This window comes from Chrysochloris asiatica, unplaced genomic scaffold (assembly GCF_000296735.1).
Source record: "Chrysochloris asiatica unplaced genomic scaffold, ChrAsi1.0 scaffold00016, whole genome shotgun sequence".
NCBI classification, from domain to species: domain Eukaryota; kingdom Metazoa; phylum Chordata; class Mammalia; order Afrosoricida; family Chrysochloridae; genus Chrysochloris; species Chrysochloris asiatica.
Genome location: NW_006408534.1, coordinates 28,985,155 through 29,002,927, shown reverse-complemented (window position 1 = coordinate 29,002,927; position 17,773 = coordinate 28,985,155). Strand labels below are relative to the sequence as shown.

The 17,773-nt window shown below is 36.2% G+C and overlaps 1 protein-coding gene across 1 annotated transcript in view; it reads left to right on the top strand.

Annotated features, from left to right (window-relative positions):
* The window catches only part of GEN1 (GEN1 Holliday junction 5' flap endonuclease), a 47,325-nt gene that overhangs the window by 18,301 nt on the left and 11,251 nt on the right, over nucleotides 1-17,773 (top strand). The window contains exons 3-10 of the mRNA XM_006835313.1: nucleotides 2,275-2,451; nucleotides 6,455-6,565; nucleotides 8,542-8,615; nucleotides 11,720-11,811; nucleotides 13,224-13,374; nucleotides 13,810-13,846; nucleotides 13,936-14,016; nucleotides 14,923-15,053. Coding sequence (XP_006835376.1) covers nucleotides 2,275-2,451; nucleotides 6,455-6,565; nucleotides 8,542-8,615; nucleotides 11,720-11,811; nucleotides 13,224-13,374; nucleotides 13,810-13,846; nucleotides 13,936-14,016; nucleotides 14,923-15,053 — 854 coding nt within the window. The remainder of the gene's footprint in view (nucleotides 1-2,274; nucleotides 2,452-6,454; nucleotides 6,566-8,541; nucleotides 8,616-11,719; nucleotides 11,812-13,223; nucleotides 13,375-13,809; nucleotides 13,847-13,935; nucleotides 14,017-14,922; nucleotides 15,054-17,773) is intronic.

The following is a 17,773-nucleotide window of genomic DNA, read 5'->3' as shown; positions in this document are numbered from 1 at the left end:
TGATGGACTCAAGTATGGCAACAATGATGCTTATGGCCCAGGATCGGGCAGTGTCTCCTTCTGCTGTGCATAAGGTTGCTATGAATTGGTACCGACTCAATGGTACCTAACAACAACAACAGCAACTGTATTTCCACCACATGCCAGTTTAATATTGTACAGGGGGCCAAGATGAGGAAAACAGAGAACTTTAAGGCCATATGCCAAAATTATATAATAGCATCTTCTTTAGAATAGTACATATTCTACTGAGAAAAATAGTTTTGTAGTTTTAAAGATATACTTGTGGTGGTGGTGGTGGTGTGCCGTGGAGTCAGTTCTGACTCATGATGATCCTGTATAGGGTTTCCCAGGCTGTAGGATTGTTATGGGAGCAGAAAGCCTCATCTTTCTCCCATGAAGCGGCTGGTAGTATTGAACTTCTGACCTTGAGGTTAGCAGCCTGACTTGTAATCACTACACTACCAGATCTCCTAAGATATAAATATACACGTGTTTAATAATTTAAAGACATTTACATAATCTTAAGATGTTATGTTATCATTGTTGTTAAGTGTTGTTGAGTTAGTTCCAACTCTTAGCAACCCTCTGTAGGGTTTCCAAGGAGCACAGCTAATGAGTTTGAGCTATTGACCTTGTAGTTCAAACGGACCTTGTGGTCCCGTACTTATCCTACATACCACATTTAAAAGAAAAAAGAAATTGCATATGAATTACTTTTTGACATTGTATATTCTAAAACTTTTTATTACAGAAAAAAATTAAATCAATACAAAAATAACCCATCACCAATTTGAAAAAATGCCAGCCCATGGCCAATCTTATTTCATTAATAACTCTGTGCACTCTACTGTTCCTATATTATTTTGTACTAAGCCCAGACATGTTTTATTCTATTTTCAGTACCTTTTCTCTAAAAGATAATGTCTCCATAACCTATATTATAAATATATATTTGCATGTATATAGATAGAGGAAGTTTTAGGAAATTAGTCACTAGGCCTAGGAGTTCAAGACCACCATAGTCTTAGGGGACACGAGTATCATTTGACATACATAGCCCCAAAGACATTGCTCCACATTCTACTTTGATGAGTACTGAGAGGGGTCTTAAAAACTGGTGAGTAACCATCTAAGTTGCAACTATTGGTCTTTCCCCATCTGGAGGATAAAAAGACTGAAGAAGCTGGAAATGCATGGAAACAGTTCAGTAGTTTAATGGACAACACAAACATCAGCCTCCATGACCCTGAGACCAGAAGATCTAGATGGTTCCCAGCAACCAACTGCTCTAAAAGATAACATTAGGAAGTCTTAGATAGAACGGGAGAAAAATGTGGAACAAAACCCCAAATCATAAAAAACAATAGGCTTACTGGTCTGATAGAGACTGGTAGTCTCAAGTACGGTCCTTATCCTTCGGGTCTGGAACTGAACTCAGTTTTCTGCCATACTACAGATGAAGTGAACATTAATAATAGTGAGGTATGCTTACCATAGAATAATCTACCATTTGAGATCAAAAGGGCAGTATTTACCCAAAGACAATGTCCAGAAGTATTAGGAAAGAAGAGGGAATGGAAATGGGAAACAGGGAAGAAGTTGGATAAATTCATGCAATCAATGACATAGAACAAAATATTTATGAAATATTGAATGGAAAACTGATGTACTCTGTAAATCTTCACCCAATTCATAATAGAAACTTAAAATACAATTATATATTTATATGTAGCCATAATACAATTTTGTTATCACACCTAAAGTTTTAACAATCATTCCATAATGCTACCAAATTCGGAGTTCAAATTTCCAAGTGTTTCTTAAATATCTTTTTTTTTTTAAATATTTTTAAAGCACGTAAATGTTGTTTAGTGCCATCGAGTCAGTTCTGTCTCATAGCAACCCTATTTGGGGAGTCCAAGGTTGAAACTCTTTAGGAGAGCAGAAAGCCTCATCTTTCTTCCATGGAGCAACTAGCTGGTGTACTCAAACTGCTGACCTTGTGGTTAACAGTCCAGTGTTTACCTTTCAGAACCACCACATTCCCATTGCTGTGTATAGCACATTGTTGTCGTTAAGTGCCATTATGACCCTGTACAGAGTTTCCAAGGATTGTTTGGTTCCAAGGTTGATTTGAACTACCAATCTTGTGGTTATCCTACAGCACCACACCAGGAGTCTACTTATAGCATAGAAGTAAGTAAGTTAAACACCTAACAAATTAGTAATAAAATCATTCTTGGATTTCTTGCATGTACTTTTGCTTTTCAGTGCCTTGATATGCTACAGTGCTTAGGCATTCCATGGGTTCAAGCTGCTGGGGAAGCTGAAGCTATGTGTGCTTACCTGAATGCTAATGGTTATGTAGATGGCTGCCTCACCAATGATGGAGATGCTTTCCTTTATGGGGCACAGACTGTTTACAGGAATTTCACTATGAATACAAAGGTATTTCTCTTTTTCTGGGTTTTAAAGGATTGTCCAATGAATAAATGAATTAATGCATACCACCTTTTTCATGTAATGCCTGGCATATGTTGTTGTTGTTGTTAAGTGCCGTTGAGTTGATTCCGACCCATAGCTAGCCTGTATAGGGTTTCCAAGGAGCAGCTGGTGAGCTTGAACCTCTGACCTTGCAGTTCAAATGGCTTTGCAGTCTGGCGCATTAACCCACAGCGCCACACCGGGACTCCTAAGCAACTGCTAATTATGCATTAACTGTAGCACTGTGTGTTAATGCTCTAGACTACAAGGTAGGTTTGAACCACATGGTCGGTGGTTCAAGCACACCAGCCACTCCTTGGAAACCCTACATAGGATTTTCTGTATGAGTCAGAACCAACTCCAGGGCACTTAACAGCAACAACAACATTACCAAAATATTATTGCCACATCATTCCAAACAAGGTCACGACTTGTTTTTACATGATCTAATACTAACTAAATCAATCTAAATTATATATCCCAAAGTTACAAATGAAATGTATTGCTTTACATTTAGTAGCTTGTTCTCTTGCACACCCTTCAAATATGAAAGGAGAGATATTCAAAAATAGTCATTATAATGTTGTTGTTGTTAAGTGTCACCGAGTCAGTTCCAACCCATGGTGATCCTGTATAGGGTTTCCGAGTAGTGACAGGTAAGCTTGAACCACCAACCTTGTGTTTCAAACCAACTTTGCATCCAGCACATCAACCCACAGCGCCACATCAGGACTCCCATGATAGCACAATAATTGCTAAAATGGTTAAATAAACTATTGCCATGGGCATTTTGTTGTAATAATGAAGATTTAGGGAAGAGAGGCTACAGATGTTTGGTACGTTGTGACCAGGCAAGCTAAACATATTGCAAGACAATTCTGCTATGCCTCCCAAAATGATAGTAGTGTCCTTATTTTGAGAAACACAGCCTTAGAGTTCAGATAATGGAATACTAAACAGTTATTAGAAATACATATAAGAGGGTAAGTCAAAAAGTATTGATAAAAAATCAGAAAAATCTTTATCAAAATGTGAAGTTACTGTTTTTCAGCATACCCTCTGTCTAAGTTTATACTCTTCTGACGGTGGTGTTTCCATCTCTCTAACCCTTCTCAAAAGAATTCTACACGCTTTAATTTTTACCACATCATAACAGCAGTTTTATCATCTTCAAGAACCTCATATCATGTTTCTTGGAAATGTTCTTTAAGTTTTGGGAACAAAATGAAGTCTGAAGGAACAAGATTAGTTTTGTACAGTGGGTGGGATAAGGTTCCCATTAAAATTCCAAGAGGACAATCCATGCTACCCTGGAAGAATGAGCAGGTTTATTGTGATGGAAAAATATCCCTTGGCATGATTTTCTTGGTCTTTTTCTCACCAATGCAGTTTTCAATTTTCTTAAAACAATTCATAATAAGCCCCCAATCATTATGTGTTGTTAAAAAAAAAAATCTATAAAGGTTACCCCATTTGGGATTCCAAAAACAGTTCATGTAGCCTTGTGAACTGACATGTTTCCCTTGAATTTAATTGGTCCAGCAGAACTGTCCTCCAAAAATTTCATGAAAAAGTCTTGCTTCTTTCATCCTATAGCCGTGATCTTTCCCCTATAGACTATTTGTTTGTTTCCCCAACTCAGCCTTTGAAAGGAACATAATTTGAATCCCTCGAGATGCCAAACTATTTTTTTGTGTGGTGTAAATCCCAGAGCTCAGAATTCTCTGGGGAAGTGTTAGTGAGATGGAAACACCACTTCCAGAAGTGTACAGATCCTAGCTCAAGGATATGTTAAGAAACAATCTAGGGTTGATATACTTCATGTTTTGATATTTTTCTTTAGTAAAGATTACTATGAATCTGTAAGCAATACTTCGGGACTTACCTTCATTTTTGGTAAATGTGTTGTTTGTTACGTGCCCTCGAGTTGGTTCCAACTCATAGTTACCCTTGTGTAGGGTTTCAGAGGAGTGGCTAGTGGGTTTGAACCACTGTCCTTGAGGTTAGCAACTCAGTATTTTTCCTACAGTGTCACACCAATAGTTAGCTTTTGTTGTTATTGTTAAATGCCTCCGAGTCTGTTCTGACTCATCGCAACCTGGTATAGGGTTTTTGGAGAGTGGCTGGTGGGTTTGAACTGCCTCATTGTAGTTCAAAACCAACCTTGTAGGCCAGTGCTTATCCTACAGCAGCACAACCAACAGGACTCCAATAGGTAAATTTGTTGTTGTTGTTAAGTGCCGTCGAGTCGGTTCCGACCCATAGCGACCCTGTACAGGGTTTCCGAGGGTGTAAATCCTTACGGGAGTAGAAAGCCTCATCTTTCTCCCGCGGAGCGGCTGGTAGTTTCGAACCGCTGACCTTAAGGTTCGCAGCCCGATTCGTAACCACTACGCTACCAGAGCTCCTTAATAGGTAAATTTAGGTGATATAATTATAGGAGGTATTCACTTTTATACCTTTTAAACATTTTTGAACCTTATAAAATTAAGATGTACTTTTCTGGACACAAAAAATAAAACTCTGGCTCATGGGCAAGAAGATGATAGCCATTTTCAAAAAGAGGCCTTCAGTCCTAATGTATTGGAGGAAAACTCACTAACAGTTTGCAAAATGATACAACCTTGCTTGCTGAAAGTGAAGAGAAGAGGACTTAAAATACTTACTGATAAAAATCAAAGACCACAGGCTTCAGTACAGGTTGCACCTCAATATAAAGAAAACAGAATTCCTCATGACTGGACCAATAAGCCACATCCATATAAAGGAGCTCTGGTAGCATAATAGTTACGAATTGGGCTGCTAACCTCAAGATCAGCAGTTTGAAACTACCAGCTATTCCGCAGGAGAAAGATGAGGCTTTTTGCTCCCATAAAGATTTACAACCTGGGAAACCCTGTGCTGGGTCGCTGTGAGTCAGAACCGACTCCACAGTACTTAACAACAACATATAAATGGAGGAAAGATTGAAGTTGTCAAAGACTTCATTTTGCTCAGAAGCAGTTGTCAGGAAGTCAAAGGACATAGCATTAGGAAAATTTGCAGCACAAAACCTCTTTAAAGTATTGAAGAGCAAATTGTTTGAGGACTAAGATGTGCCTGATTCAAGCCTTGATATTTTCAGTAACCTCATATGCATGTGAAAAGTGGACAGTGAATAAGGAAGACCATAGAGGAACTGATGCATTTGAGTTATGGTGAAAAAGAGGAAAAGCCCCAACAAAATGGTGCATAGGGTTACTGTGAGTTGGTACCATCTTGGTGACACCTAACAACAACAACAACATGATGGAAACATTTTGGATGCCTGCATATTTGCTTTGTTAGCTGCTTTTGGAAATGTGAGTTGCCTGAAGTTATTGTAGATGAAGAAGGTGAAGCCTTGGGCTCTGTAGTCACAGCCAGCTTTAAACTACTTAGTTCCTTTTAACCTTCTCTGTAGAGGAATAATCCATAACTGAGCTTACTACAGTGATGAGCCTATCAGTAAATTTCGTGTTGTTGTTCTTAAGTATCACTGAGTCATTCTGACTCATAGCAACCCTGTATAGGATTGCCAAAGAGCAGCTTGTGGGTTTGAACCATCAACCTTGCAGCTAACAGTACAGTGCTTATTAAGTTTAAAAGAAAACAAAAAACAAAACAGGCAAAGAGATGGTTTGAAAAGAGAAAAAAAGAAAATACTCCATTTTCACATAACGCTGATATTTGTATAATGGAACCTAATTGTGTTGATAAGTGAAGAGTGATGGATTTAGTTCATCGTTTATTGTTTTTGAAACCATGACCTTATTTCCAGATAGTCATGTGTCAGACTCAGTGTGGGTTCTGATGATCAGTATAATTTTCTTTCTTAGGTTCCTTAGAAATAATTAACCATTTATAGATAACTTTGATGGATTGCTGTTTAATGTGCATATGAATGTTTATTTTCTGAAGGTTAAATTAAAGCTATACTTTCTTTTAGGACCCACATGTTGAGTGTTACACAATGTCATCTATCAAGAGTAAATTGGGTTTGGATAGAGATGCATTGGTTGGGCTATCAATACTACTTGGCTGTGATTATCTTCCAAAGGTACACTGAATTGTCATATTCATTTACTGCTTAGAATGTGCCTTTTAGGACCATACATATTGTCTAAATGTAAATATAATATGGTTATATGATTAAATAAGAATCTAATTTAAAATACAATTTTAGATATAATATATGAGCATTTCCAAAAGCTACTCATTGTGACACTGAGTCATAAAAACTAGAATAAAGTACCACAGCTTGCATTTCACTGCTCTCATACAAAAAATTCACAAGCAAGCTTGACTAAGCTTTTAAAGAACTATAGGAATTAATCTTTTCTAATTCATACCAGTGCCACTTTCTCTCACTGTTTTACCTCTTTTTTTTAAGTTTGCAGCCTTCATTGTAGCTTTCCATTTGTACATATGCTCAATTTCATTATTACTGTTGCTGGGTAGCATGATTACTAGGGTAAACCATTTGTCCTGTGCCTACATCTTATCACTCAATTAAGTTTTGTTCATGAAACGTTTATTTGTATCTTATGTTGCAAAATATTGTACTCTTAAATAAATAGACATAATAGATGAGTAATGATGATGAATTATGAGGATAATCCTATTTTAAAAATATATAATGATTGAAACTGTAGCTTTTACTGTGCAGTCCTATCATGTCCTGTTAATCCTCTCTCAATCTTCGCTTTCCAAATGCCGCATACCTTTATCCCCAAGAATAGTCTAAAGAAGAATGGCTTTTCTTTTTCTACACTTGAGCTTAGGGGAAAGGCAGAAATCACAAGATGGTAAAATTATTAACCCTAATTTCTATCAGTGGACAAAATGAAAAAATAAAATTTTTCTAAATTAATAAAAGGAAATTATAAATAACACCAAAATAATTGCCTTAGTATAATTTTCATTTTAAAACAGAAGACTGCTTCTTCCCATATATAATTACATGATAGTTAAAATCTCAAAACCATTCAGTATTGCATTTGAGAACATTTTGTAAACTTGAACTGACAGAAACCAACTTTAACTATGATGGTGTTTACATTGTGCATTGCCTTCTGCTGTTTTGACCTTCGCCATCCTATTTAACCAAAGCTGCACTTTTTTTTTTTTACATTGTTTTACTTAAATATTTTTAAGATTATGTTCTAACGCAATTTGCCTTCAAAAATTTAAGATATGACTAAATATTAATACAAGAAGAGTGGTATTCAAAATATTTAACAACTGATACAGAAAAAGACTGGAGAGGTGAAGTAGGGTTTTGCATGCCCTCTGCTGTGCCATATGCTACTTTTTGAGTAGTTGGATCCTGAGTGAAGGCAGGTATTCATCCTAGTGTGACACTGTGGGATAATGCACTGAACCAAAAGGTTGGCAGCTCAAATTCACCAGCTGCTCCTTGGAAACCCTACAAAGGGTTGCTATGAGTCGGAACCTACTCAATGGCACTTAACAACAACAACAATTCATCAATTTTATAGGAACTGACTCAATGTAAAACAGAAACTGCTGTGTAAATATATGTTTTATTTTATATTGAAACCTGACATGTTTTAATTATCTTAATTTTTTTCATTTTAAGAGTTAATGTGAAACTCTGCTTTGATATATATGGATGGCTGTGTCTTTAAATATTAAATATTCATATAATTAAATGAACTTACTTTTTCCTGTTTACAAATATAACAAAGTATATAAAACTAAAATAAAAGCCCTCTAAAATTCTGTCCCTTCCTCCCCCAAAATAAATACTGTCAGTGGGATTTTGCTTGTTTGTCAGTTATATAGACTTTATGATCTAGATCATACTTTAAGCTATTCTTAAACAATCTAGATCATACTTTAAGCTATTCTTTTTCTTTTATATATTTAGCGTATCTTGCTTGGATGTTTTTACCTAACATTACCTGAGTGATACCTTATTTTTTGGATCTTTCACTGAGTGGGTGTATCATACTGTATTTAACCATTGTCTAGTGATTAACATTTGAATTTTGTTCCCCCATATTCTGAAAGGGAGTCCCAGGAGTTGGGAAAGAGCAAGCTTTAAAACTTATACAAGCTTTGAAAGGGCAAAGTTTACTTCAAAGGTAACTAGTAATTACTTTTTCTTGTGAAATTGGACTTTATAATGTTGTTGAGCTTAATAATCAATATGACAAAAAGAAGTATGCATTCTAAAATATTATTTTATATTTTTAAACTAGTCTGTATGTTAAAATAATTTATTTTCATATAATCTAGAGCTTATCAAAGGAAGGATAAGAATATATTTTCTAAGCCACACTGCATATATGTTTAAATATCATTGACTCACTATAAATATAATCAATGTGATATCAAATGCATTCATTTACAACTCCAGGCATTTCGCTACAGGCTATCTCATACAGTTTTAAAGTAAAGTGAAAATAAACATGACATTAAAGTAGTTTTGTATTTTACACTTTGTTGTTGTACTGATTTTTTGTAAATGAAATACCTGTGTTACATTGCAAACATTTAATAATAAGAAACAGCTGATCAAAAATTTTATCTGATTGCTCTTGATTCTGTATCTACACATTTAATAATGTAAAAATAATCAATTAACTCTATAATAATTTGAGACATTAAGATAATGATACTATACTAGGGGGCTTCAAAAAGTTAATGGAAAATAGAAATAAACGATAATAGGATTTTTCCATGAACTTTTTGAAGCTTCCCTCAAATACTGAAACTTAGAAATTATACTTACTGTGTACTATCTAAAAGCACTTTATAGTTACTTGATGAAAGCAGTGTTTTGTAAAATTAATACTGAAGATGGTAAGGTATAGAGTAAATAAGGAAATGAATGAGGATACCAGTGTGGCTCTGTAGAATAAGCACTGGACTGCTAACCACAAGGTTGGCAGTTCAAACCCATCAGCCTCTCTTTGAAAACCCTATACAGGGTCACTGTGAGTCAGAACTCCTTCGATGACACTTAATAACAACTAATAGGTAGCGATGATGAGTGACCAAAAAGCAATGTTAATTGGTAGAAATGAAGAAGGAATGGCCATGAAAAATATTCAAATCACTGTACTCTTACTTATGATATTTTCTTTCAGCTATAAAACTGTTGCTAGATCTAAGACTTCAATAAAAATCCATTATTGACATCAGTACTTACTTTGCCAAAGCAGGAAAGAAAAGGTATACTTAGACATACGGGTAAAGTTACGAAATCATATGGAAATTGTGAAGAGTAATATAAAAGACAGTAACAAGTTAAAAACCATTTCTATTGAACACATCCTGTATATGTACTTTGGCAACTTTTGATTAAATGTTTACCCTAACACTTTTAAATAATGGAACTACATTTCTTTTTAAAATGCTTTTTAATTCTAATTTTCATTCATTAAGACTGAGTTTTTTCCCGAGTTATTTATAATTTTTGAAGTGGACTTCTGGTGTGGCACTGTAGAATCAGCACTAGATTATGAACCACAAGGCCAGTGATTTAAGCCCATGAGCCGCTCCTCAGAAACCTGATACAAGGTCACTATGAGTTGGAGCTGATTCAACAGCACTTAACAACAAAAAACTTTTTGCAGAGAGTCCTAGTATAGCACGGTAGGATAAGCACTAGACTGCAAGGTCAATTTGAACCTCAAAGTCGGCAGTGCATACCCACCAAGCTGCTCCTTGGAAACCCTATACAAGGTCACTGCGAGTGAGAACCAACTCGATATTAATTAACAACCACAATAGTTATTTGCAGTAGTTAATTTTTAGAAAGCTTATAGATGAACTCAAGCTTGACAACAGTAGTGAGGTTGGCCCAAGATCGGGCAGTGTTTCGTTCTGTTGTGCCTACGGTCGCTGTGAGTTGGTGCCGACTTGATGGCATCTAACACCAGCAACAACAATACTTGGCTTTTGTATCAAAGCAGTTGGAAATTCCAAGAGTTTGATAATTATTCTAAGTACAGATGCTATACAGTGAACTGCAGATTTAAATTAGATTTTGATTAAAACTTGAACTTCTATAAATAGAGAAATATGATTCATAAAATTTACACTTTATTTTTAGTACCTAACTATCCCCTTGGTGGAGTACTTGTGTGGCACTATGGGTTAATGCATCAGACTGCAAAGCCGTTTGAACTGCAAGGTCGGCGGTTCAAATTCACCAGCTGTTCCTCGGAAACCCTATACAGGGTCGCTATGGGTCGTAATTGACTCAACGGCACTTAACAACAACAACAATCCCCTTGGTGGTAGTCCCTGATGGGTGCGAACAGTTAACATACCTGGCTATTGACTGAAAGTGGAGGTTCAGTTCCACTCAAAAGCACATTGGAAGAAAGCCTTGGCAATCTACTTCTGAAAGTAGCCATTAAAAATACTAGGGAGTACAATTCTACTTGGTCACACGCACACAGTAAATCCTAACTGGCTTGATGGTAACTAGTTGTTTTGGTTTTCTATCTCATTTAGCCAAAAGTAAAATTAACTTTTATTTTGTAGAAGTCTTAGTAGTACTATTGTTGTTGTTGTTGTTAAGTGCCATCGAGTTGATTCCGACCCATAGCGACCCTGTATAGGGTTTCCGAGGAGCAGCTGGTGATCTTGAACCGCCGACTTTGCAATTCAAACGGCTTTGCAGTGTGGCGCATTAACCCACAGCGCCATACCAGGACGCCAGTAGTACTATTAGGGGACTTCAAAAAGTTTGAGAAAAAATACCATTCTCTTTTCATTTCATTTTTCCTCAGACTTTGTGAAGCCCCCTCATAAATACTTTTCATTAAGTAAGGAATATTCCATTTAAATAAAACATTTGAATACTGTTTTATTTAGTCTTATAATTTATCCTTCACCCTTATTTTTGTATAGAAAATGTTCATATGCATGATTTCATTGTTTTATACTCAGACACACAGAGAAGAGATCTAGGTATATGCAAGTTTTCTCCCCACCTATTACTGCCTAGTTTAAGATTCTTTAATACATTTGAAAGTGTAAATAATTTTTATTTTCTTAAAAAATTTTGGTACATAGTCTGAGTGTGACCCAGGGAAAGTTGGGCTAGCAACTTTACCACCAAAGAATAAGTGGACAGCTGAAAGGGAACAGAATAGTCTGAATCCTGAGACCTGGCATTTTTGTGACTTCATTATTTTATTTTATTTCTTAATGAAATCATTTTCTACTAAAGATTTAATCAGTGGAATGAAGAATCTTGCTGCTCTGATACACAAGCACAAGTTGTTAAAAAGCTACCACATTGCTCTGTATGTTCCCATCCAGGTAAGCAAATACAAGAAATACTGTCTTCATAATATTAATGCCTGATAGCCACATTTTTATTCCTTTTCTCATCATACTTTGAATTTACCAAAATGAATAGCATTTTGAAGTCTTTTACATCTTTTTCCCCACTAGATGGAATATTCTTTAGAGCTAGGAGTGTGTCACATACAACTGACACAGTGTCTAGTGGATGCTCAATAGTAAGTGTTTATTGAGTGAAATAATATGATGTAAATGATATAGAGTAAGTACAGTTTCAAATTATAGTGCTAAATTACTTAGATAATAAAACTATCATCTGTTTTCAATATAGAAATTCCTTTTAATAATAGAATATAATAGACTGATAAGTCTTAGTAAAATGGAACTGAAACCATATATCAGTATATACTTAAATAATTCTTAGAGATCCTATAATGCATTTTTACTGTGTATGAAGATACACACTTTGTATATACTAATCTCTACTACATTATTGAGAATTGCTTAGACTGTTCATTAATTTTGGGAAGAAATTAGGAAATCATGTTAGTTTATTTGAAAAATTCTGCTTTATTGTGTAAATATGTTTTCATTAACATTTCGTTAAATGATACATGAAATTATGGAAGAAAACAAATATTTACATAGATCAGATGTGATCCTATATTTTTTTATACCTTATAAAGACACTTTTAGGTGATTTCAAGTGTGTAGACTTATTCATATTCTCAAAACAGTGTTGAAGCTAGTCAGTGCTTTCTTTCGAAAGTGAACTAGTATCCCACACCTGTCTTGCAGTTATAACTTGTTCATGTTTCAAGTATAGTTTAAAAATAACTATACAGGCAACTGGAATCTCGATACAAGGTAATTTTAATTGCTATATTCTTTTAGCGAAACTATTTTATGAATTTTTCTATTGATTGAAAGTTTTTTATACTAATAATTGCATCTTTTTTTTTTTTTTTGCATGTTCCTACTCTGGTAGCATAGTGGTTACGAATCGGGCTGCGAACCATAAGGTCAGCGGTTCGAAATTACCAGCCACTCCGCGGGAGAAAGATGAGGCTTTCTACTCCCGTAAAGATTTACGCCCTCAGAAACCCTGTACAGGGTCGCTTTGGGTCGGAACCACCTCAATGGCTCTTAACAACAACAACAACCACATAAACCATAGAAGTTTTTATTTTGGATAATTGTAAATGCATAATTTCAAATTTAAATTAGCACTTTTAGACAGAAGAGTACTGGGGGGTAAAAAAAGTAGTAATATTGAGCTGAAGATCTGCTTTGGCCTAAAAATTACCATGGTGTTCTTGACTCTGTTCAACCAAAGTGATTTAAAAGCCTTTTTGAAAATTTGGGTAAGGAACAAAAAAAATGTATGTATGTAAGTGTTGAAACCATAGTTATTTGTCTCCACAAAGGTTCATCTAAGGATCATGAACGTAATGGATGCAAATTATGTAAAAGTAGTAAATATTGTGAACCACATGATTATGAGTACTGCTGTCCATGCGAGTGGCACCTTATAGAACGGGGTAGACAACTAAATGCAGTAGAAAACAGCATTAAGAAGTAAGTTTTTTTAAGACCCATTTTACTTTATATACATGTAATTGAATTGTTTCCACATAATTTTTACCAAATAATAATTTAGTAAAATATTTTATGGAGTCTTGGTGTGACGCTGTAGAGTAAGCACTGGATTGCTAGCTCCAAGGTTGGTGGTTCAAGCTTACAAGCCCCTCTTTGGAAACCTATACAGTTAAAGGGTTTTCAATAGCACTTAAGAACAACAGCAACAAATTATTTTACAAAATCCTTATCTAAATTCTATCAAAAAAGCAGACTGTCTCAGAAGGCAGCTTAAACAAAGAGAAGCCTGATGACTGTTTGGGGTACTGCACAGGGACCTTCTTCATTAAACTGGAGGGGGAGCAATGAAATGATTTTGGAGTCTGTCTAAAATTGCCTAATGTTATTGATAATAGGTGTATAATTTACTTTCAGAAAAGCTTGCAGTTGTGAGGGATTCCCATTCCCTGAGGTAATAACCAATAATTCAACTGTTCATTTATTTTAGAAGCGTCTTAAAAAGTTTAAATTCTTAATCCTTGTTTTCTTTATCCTTCCTAGGTTACTCAAGAATTCCTTTTAAGCAAGGATAAATTGCCGAAGGTTATCAGGTTCCAAAGACCTGATTTATTATTGTTTCAGGTATTTGAAAATTAGTTTTTGCTCCACAGAATAAAGTTAGATACTGGGAATATTGGGAGGAATATTCACTTTGATTAATCTTGAAAGGAGGTTTGAAACATGCAGCTATTTGCTGCCCGTATTTTTTCAGCATTTTATTTCTAATCCTCACTCCTTTGCCACATAGTGCCCATACATTGCAGACAGTAAGACCAACCACAATTATACTGCTCTTCAGACAACACTTTAAATACCATGTACAGATATATTGTGAGGCGGGGAAGGAGGCTTTAACCAAAGAATGTCAGCAATCAAGCATATTACTGTAGAAGACTGGAATCTACCAGGGGTTTTAGGATTTGTAATTAGTGACCTGAGTTTAAACTTGGACAGTCTTTTACTTTGAAAAGACAAAACCCACTACCATCTAGTAAATGCTAACTCCTAGGTGCTAACTCATAGGCTAGAATAGAACTGTCCCATAGGGTTTCTAAGGCTATAAAACTCCATGGGAGCAGACTGTCACTTACTAACTGGGTATCCTTTATCCCCAAAGTAGAAATAATATTTTTTATCTCATGAATTCACCATGAGGATTAAGTGAGATTACATATTTGTTGTTGTTGTTAATTGCTGTCCAGTCGGTTCCTACTCATAACGACCTTGTGTAGGGTTTCTGTGTAGCGACTGGTGAATTTCAATGATGTAAATAAGCCCCTAAAGTAGTGGCTTACTTAATAAACCTTAACTCATCTTATCTGAACTAATTATTATGTAACATTCCCTATTTAGGAGACTTTGTTCTTTCTGGCAATATCTCCATTGAGACTACTTTAATAGTATTAATTCTGCAGGAAAAATGTCATCTAAGAGTACTATTTGTCTTTAAAGGTAACATCAAAATTTTATTTTTATTTTACTTAACAGAGATTCACCTCTGAAAAAATGGAGTGGCCTAATCACTATGCATGTGAGAAATTATTGGTGCTTATGACCCACTATGACATGATAGAAAGAAAATTTGGTAGAAGGAACTCTTGTCAACTACAGCCAATTCGGTAATACAACAAACAGCTGTGTAAAGAAGGCTCTGTGTTTTCACTGGAATATTTTATGATGAAAAATATTCTTAATATCTTAATAGTTGTTATTAAGTTCTGTTAAGTTGGTTCTAATTCATGGAGAACCCTGTATTGGTTTTCCAAGGCTGTAAATCTTTACAGGAACAGAAAGCCTCATTTCTCTCCTGTGGAGCGGCTGATAGTTTACTTTGTAGTTGCATATCCTACAGAGATTCCAGATATGTGTATATGTACACACATACACAAGAGAGCTTCAGAAAGCTCGTAGAAAACTTCTTTTATCTTTTAATTCCAATTTGGTACGAACTTGTTGAAGTTGCCTTATCTATGTATGTGTATGCGTATTACTGTGAAAGACAATGTAATTTACAAGGATATTAGTTAAGTTTAAATTCAGACAGTCTTTTATTTTCAAAAGCCAAAATCCACTGAAATATCTAATCAACTAGGATATTAGAAGATACTATTCAGGACTATAAAGTTCTTGTGTAGCGCCGTGAAATAAAGCCCTGGACCACAAGTGGTTCAAACTCACCAGCCATTCCTTGGAAATCCTAGACAGGCGTGCTATGAGTTGGAGCCTACTCCATGGCACTTAACAACAACAGGGCTTACAGTCAGGATGATGATATACTTCTATTTTTCAAACATAAAGTACTGAGCGATTATACAAAGAAAGAAATATAAAAAGATATAACCAGGCTTAAGTACATAATAATTTTAATAGACAAGAAAAAGCCCAAAAATGTTAAGTGAAGGGAGGACTGAAATAACTTGCAGAGCCCAAAATGTGGGAGCAACAGTATCATCCAGGAGTTAAGTCCTTTAGAATAAAAGTGACACAGCTCAAAAGTGCAGGATGTTGATGGAAGGAGGCATATGACTTAAAAGTCAGTTGCTGTGCTAGAATCCCCCCTGTTTCTATAAAGGGATTGGGTAGCCAAGTGCTTCTTGGGACTGGAAAGTCTGCTTAAAAATTCAAAAACACCAGAGAGATAGGTAAGGACAGTGACAAAATAAAAAGGATAGACATAAATTTAAAAAAATAGCATGACATACAAAGTAATACAGAACTTAAAGAAATTCTACAACTGGAAAATGAATTCATTGCAGATTAAATTAATTTTATGAGACAGTCTGACGGTTCCCTCTGCCCCTGTTGGCTTTTCAGAATGTTAAGTAAGAATGTTCATTGAAATTAATGAAGATATATATCCATAAGAAACAAAAATGAAATGTGAAACAAAAGTGGACAGAAATGATTTAAAATGGATATAAAAAGTAAATGATTGTCAGCACTACCCAAAGGATCTATAGGTATAATGCTATCCCAGGAGAAAGTCCAACATTACTTTTTAAAGAGATGGAAAAACTGATCGCTCGCTTTATATGGATTGGAAAGAGACCCCGGATAAGTAAAGCTTACTGAAGAAGAACAAAGTAGGAGGTCTCTCACTTTTCAAAACCTGCTACACTGTCACAGTGGTCAAAACAGTCTGGTGCTGGTACAGTGAAAGAAAAATAAGGTCAGTGGAACAGATTTAAGAACCCAAAAGTGAATTCACTCACTTATGCTCAGTTGTGGTGCTGTGAGATAAAGCACTGGACTGCAAGGTCCGTTTGAACCACAAGATCAGTGGCTTAAACTCACCAGCCATTCCTTGGATGCCCCACACAGGATTGCTATGAGTCAGAACCACCTCAACTTAACAACAACAGCAGTGCTCAGTTGACCTTTGACACATTAAATGGGGAAGAGATAGTCTCTTCAACAAATGTTGTTGGCAAAACTGGAAATCCATTTGCAGAAAAATGAAACAAGACTCATATCTCACACTATATACAAAAAGGAACCCAACCAAGATTAAAGACCTGAGTATAGAACCTAGAAATACAGATCATCAATGAAAAAATAGGGACAAACTTAGAGGCTATGATATATGGCATAAATACACTATCAACCATACCTAAAAGCACACAAACAGTAGAAGACAAACTAGATGACAAGGACCTCCACGAAAGTAGATACGTGCATCAAAAGATTTCACCAGAACAGACAGGATGGCGGATCGAGTGGACGTGTAGCGGAGGGCTCCGCCAGCAGCAACGCGGAATGCCCGACCAAGCGGGCTCGGGGGATGGTCCCAGAACGCTGAACCACATGTGGGGGAGTGCTTGGAGAGTTGGAGGGCTCGCAGCTGGGGGAATTTTTGGCAGAGGCAGGGGGTCTGTTGCTTTCTAGTCCAGGATGGTCGGCTGCTCCGGGGGCCACAATCTTGGGTGGGACCACATGGGGGAAGGATCTGAGAGGCCACAGACGCCTGGCAGAACCACTGAGATGGAGGTGTGGACATTCTTTTCTTTTGGTGTTTGTTCGTTGGTCCCTTGCTGTCTGCGCACCTCCATTCTGGTGACTGTGGGGATGCCTGAGCTAGTGGGCACCCCAGCCCCACTCTTGGAGGGTTCTGCTGTGCATGTGCACAGATCTCGAGATTTGGGGAGACAGTTTCCAATTAAAACCAAACGGCCACAGCCGGCCCTGAACTGTTTCCAACTAGAAAAAAGGCCTGAACGGGGATTGTGGAGCAGGATAAGCAGACAAAAGAGGAAATAGGTCAAAAGTTAAATCTTAAGTTACGTCAAAATAACCAACAGTGGTATCTTGAAACTTCTCAGGAAGAAGAGTGAAAAGGGAA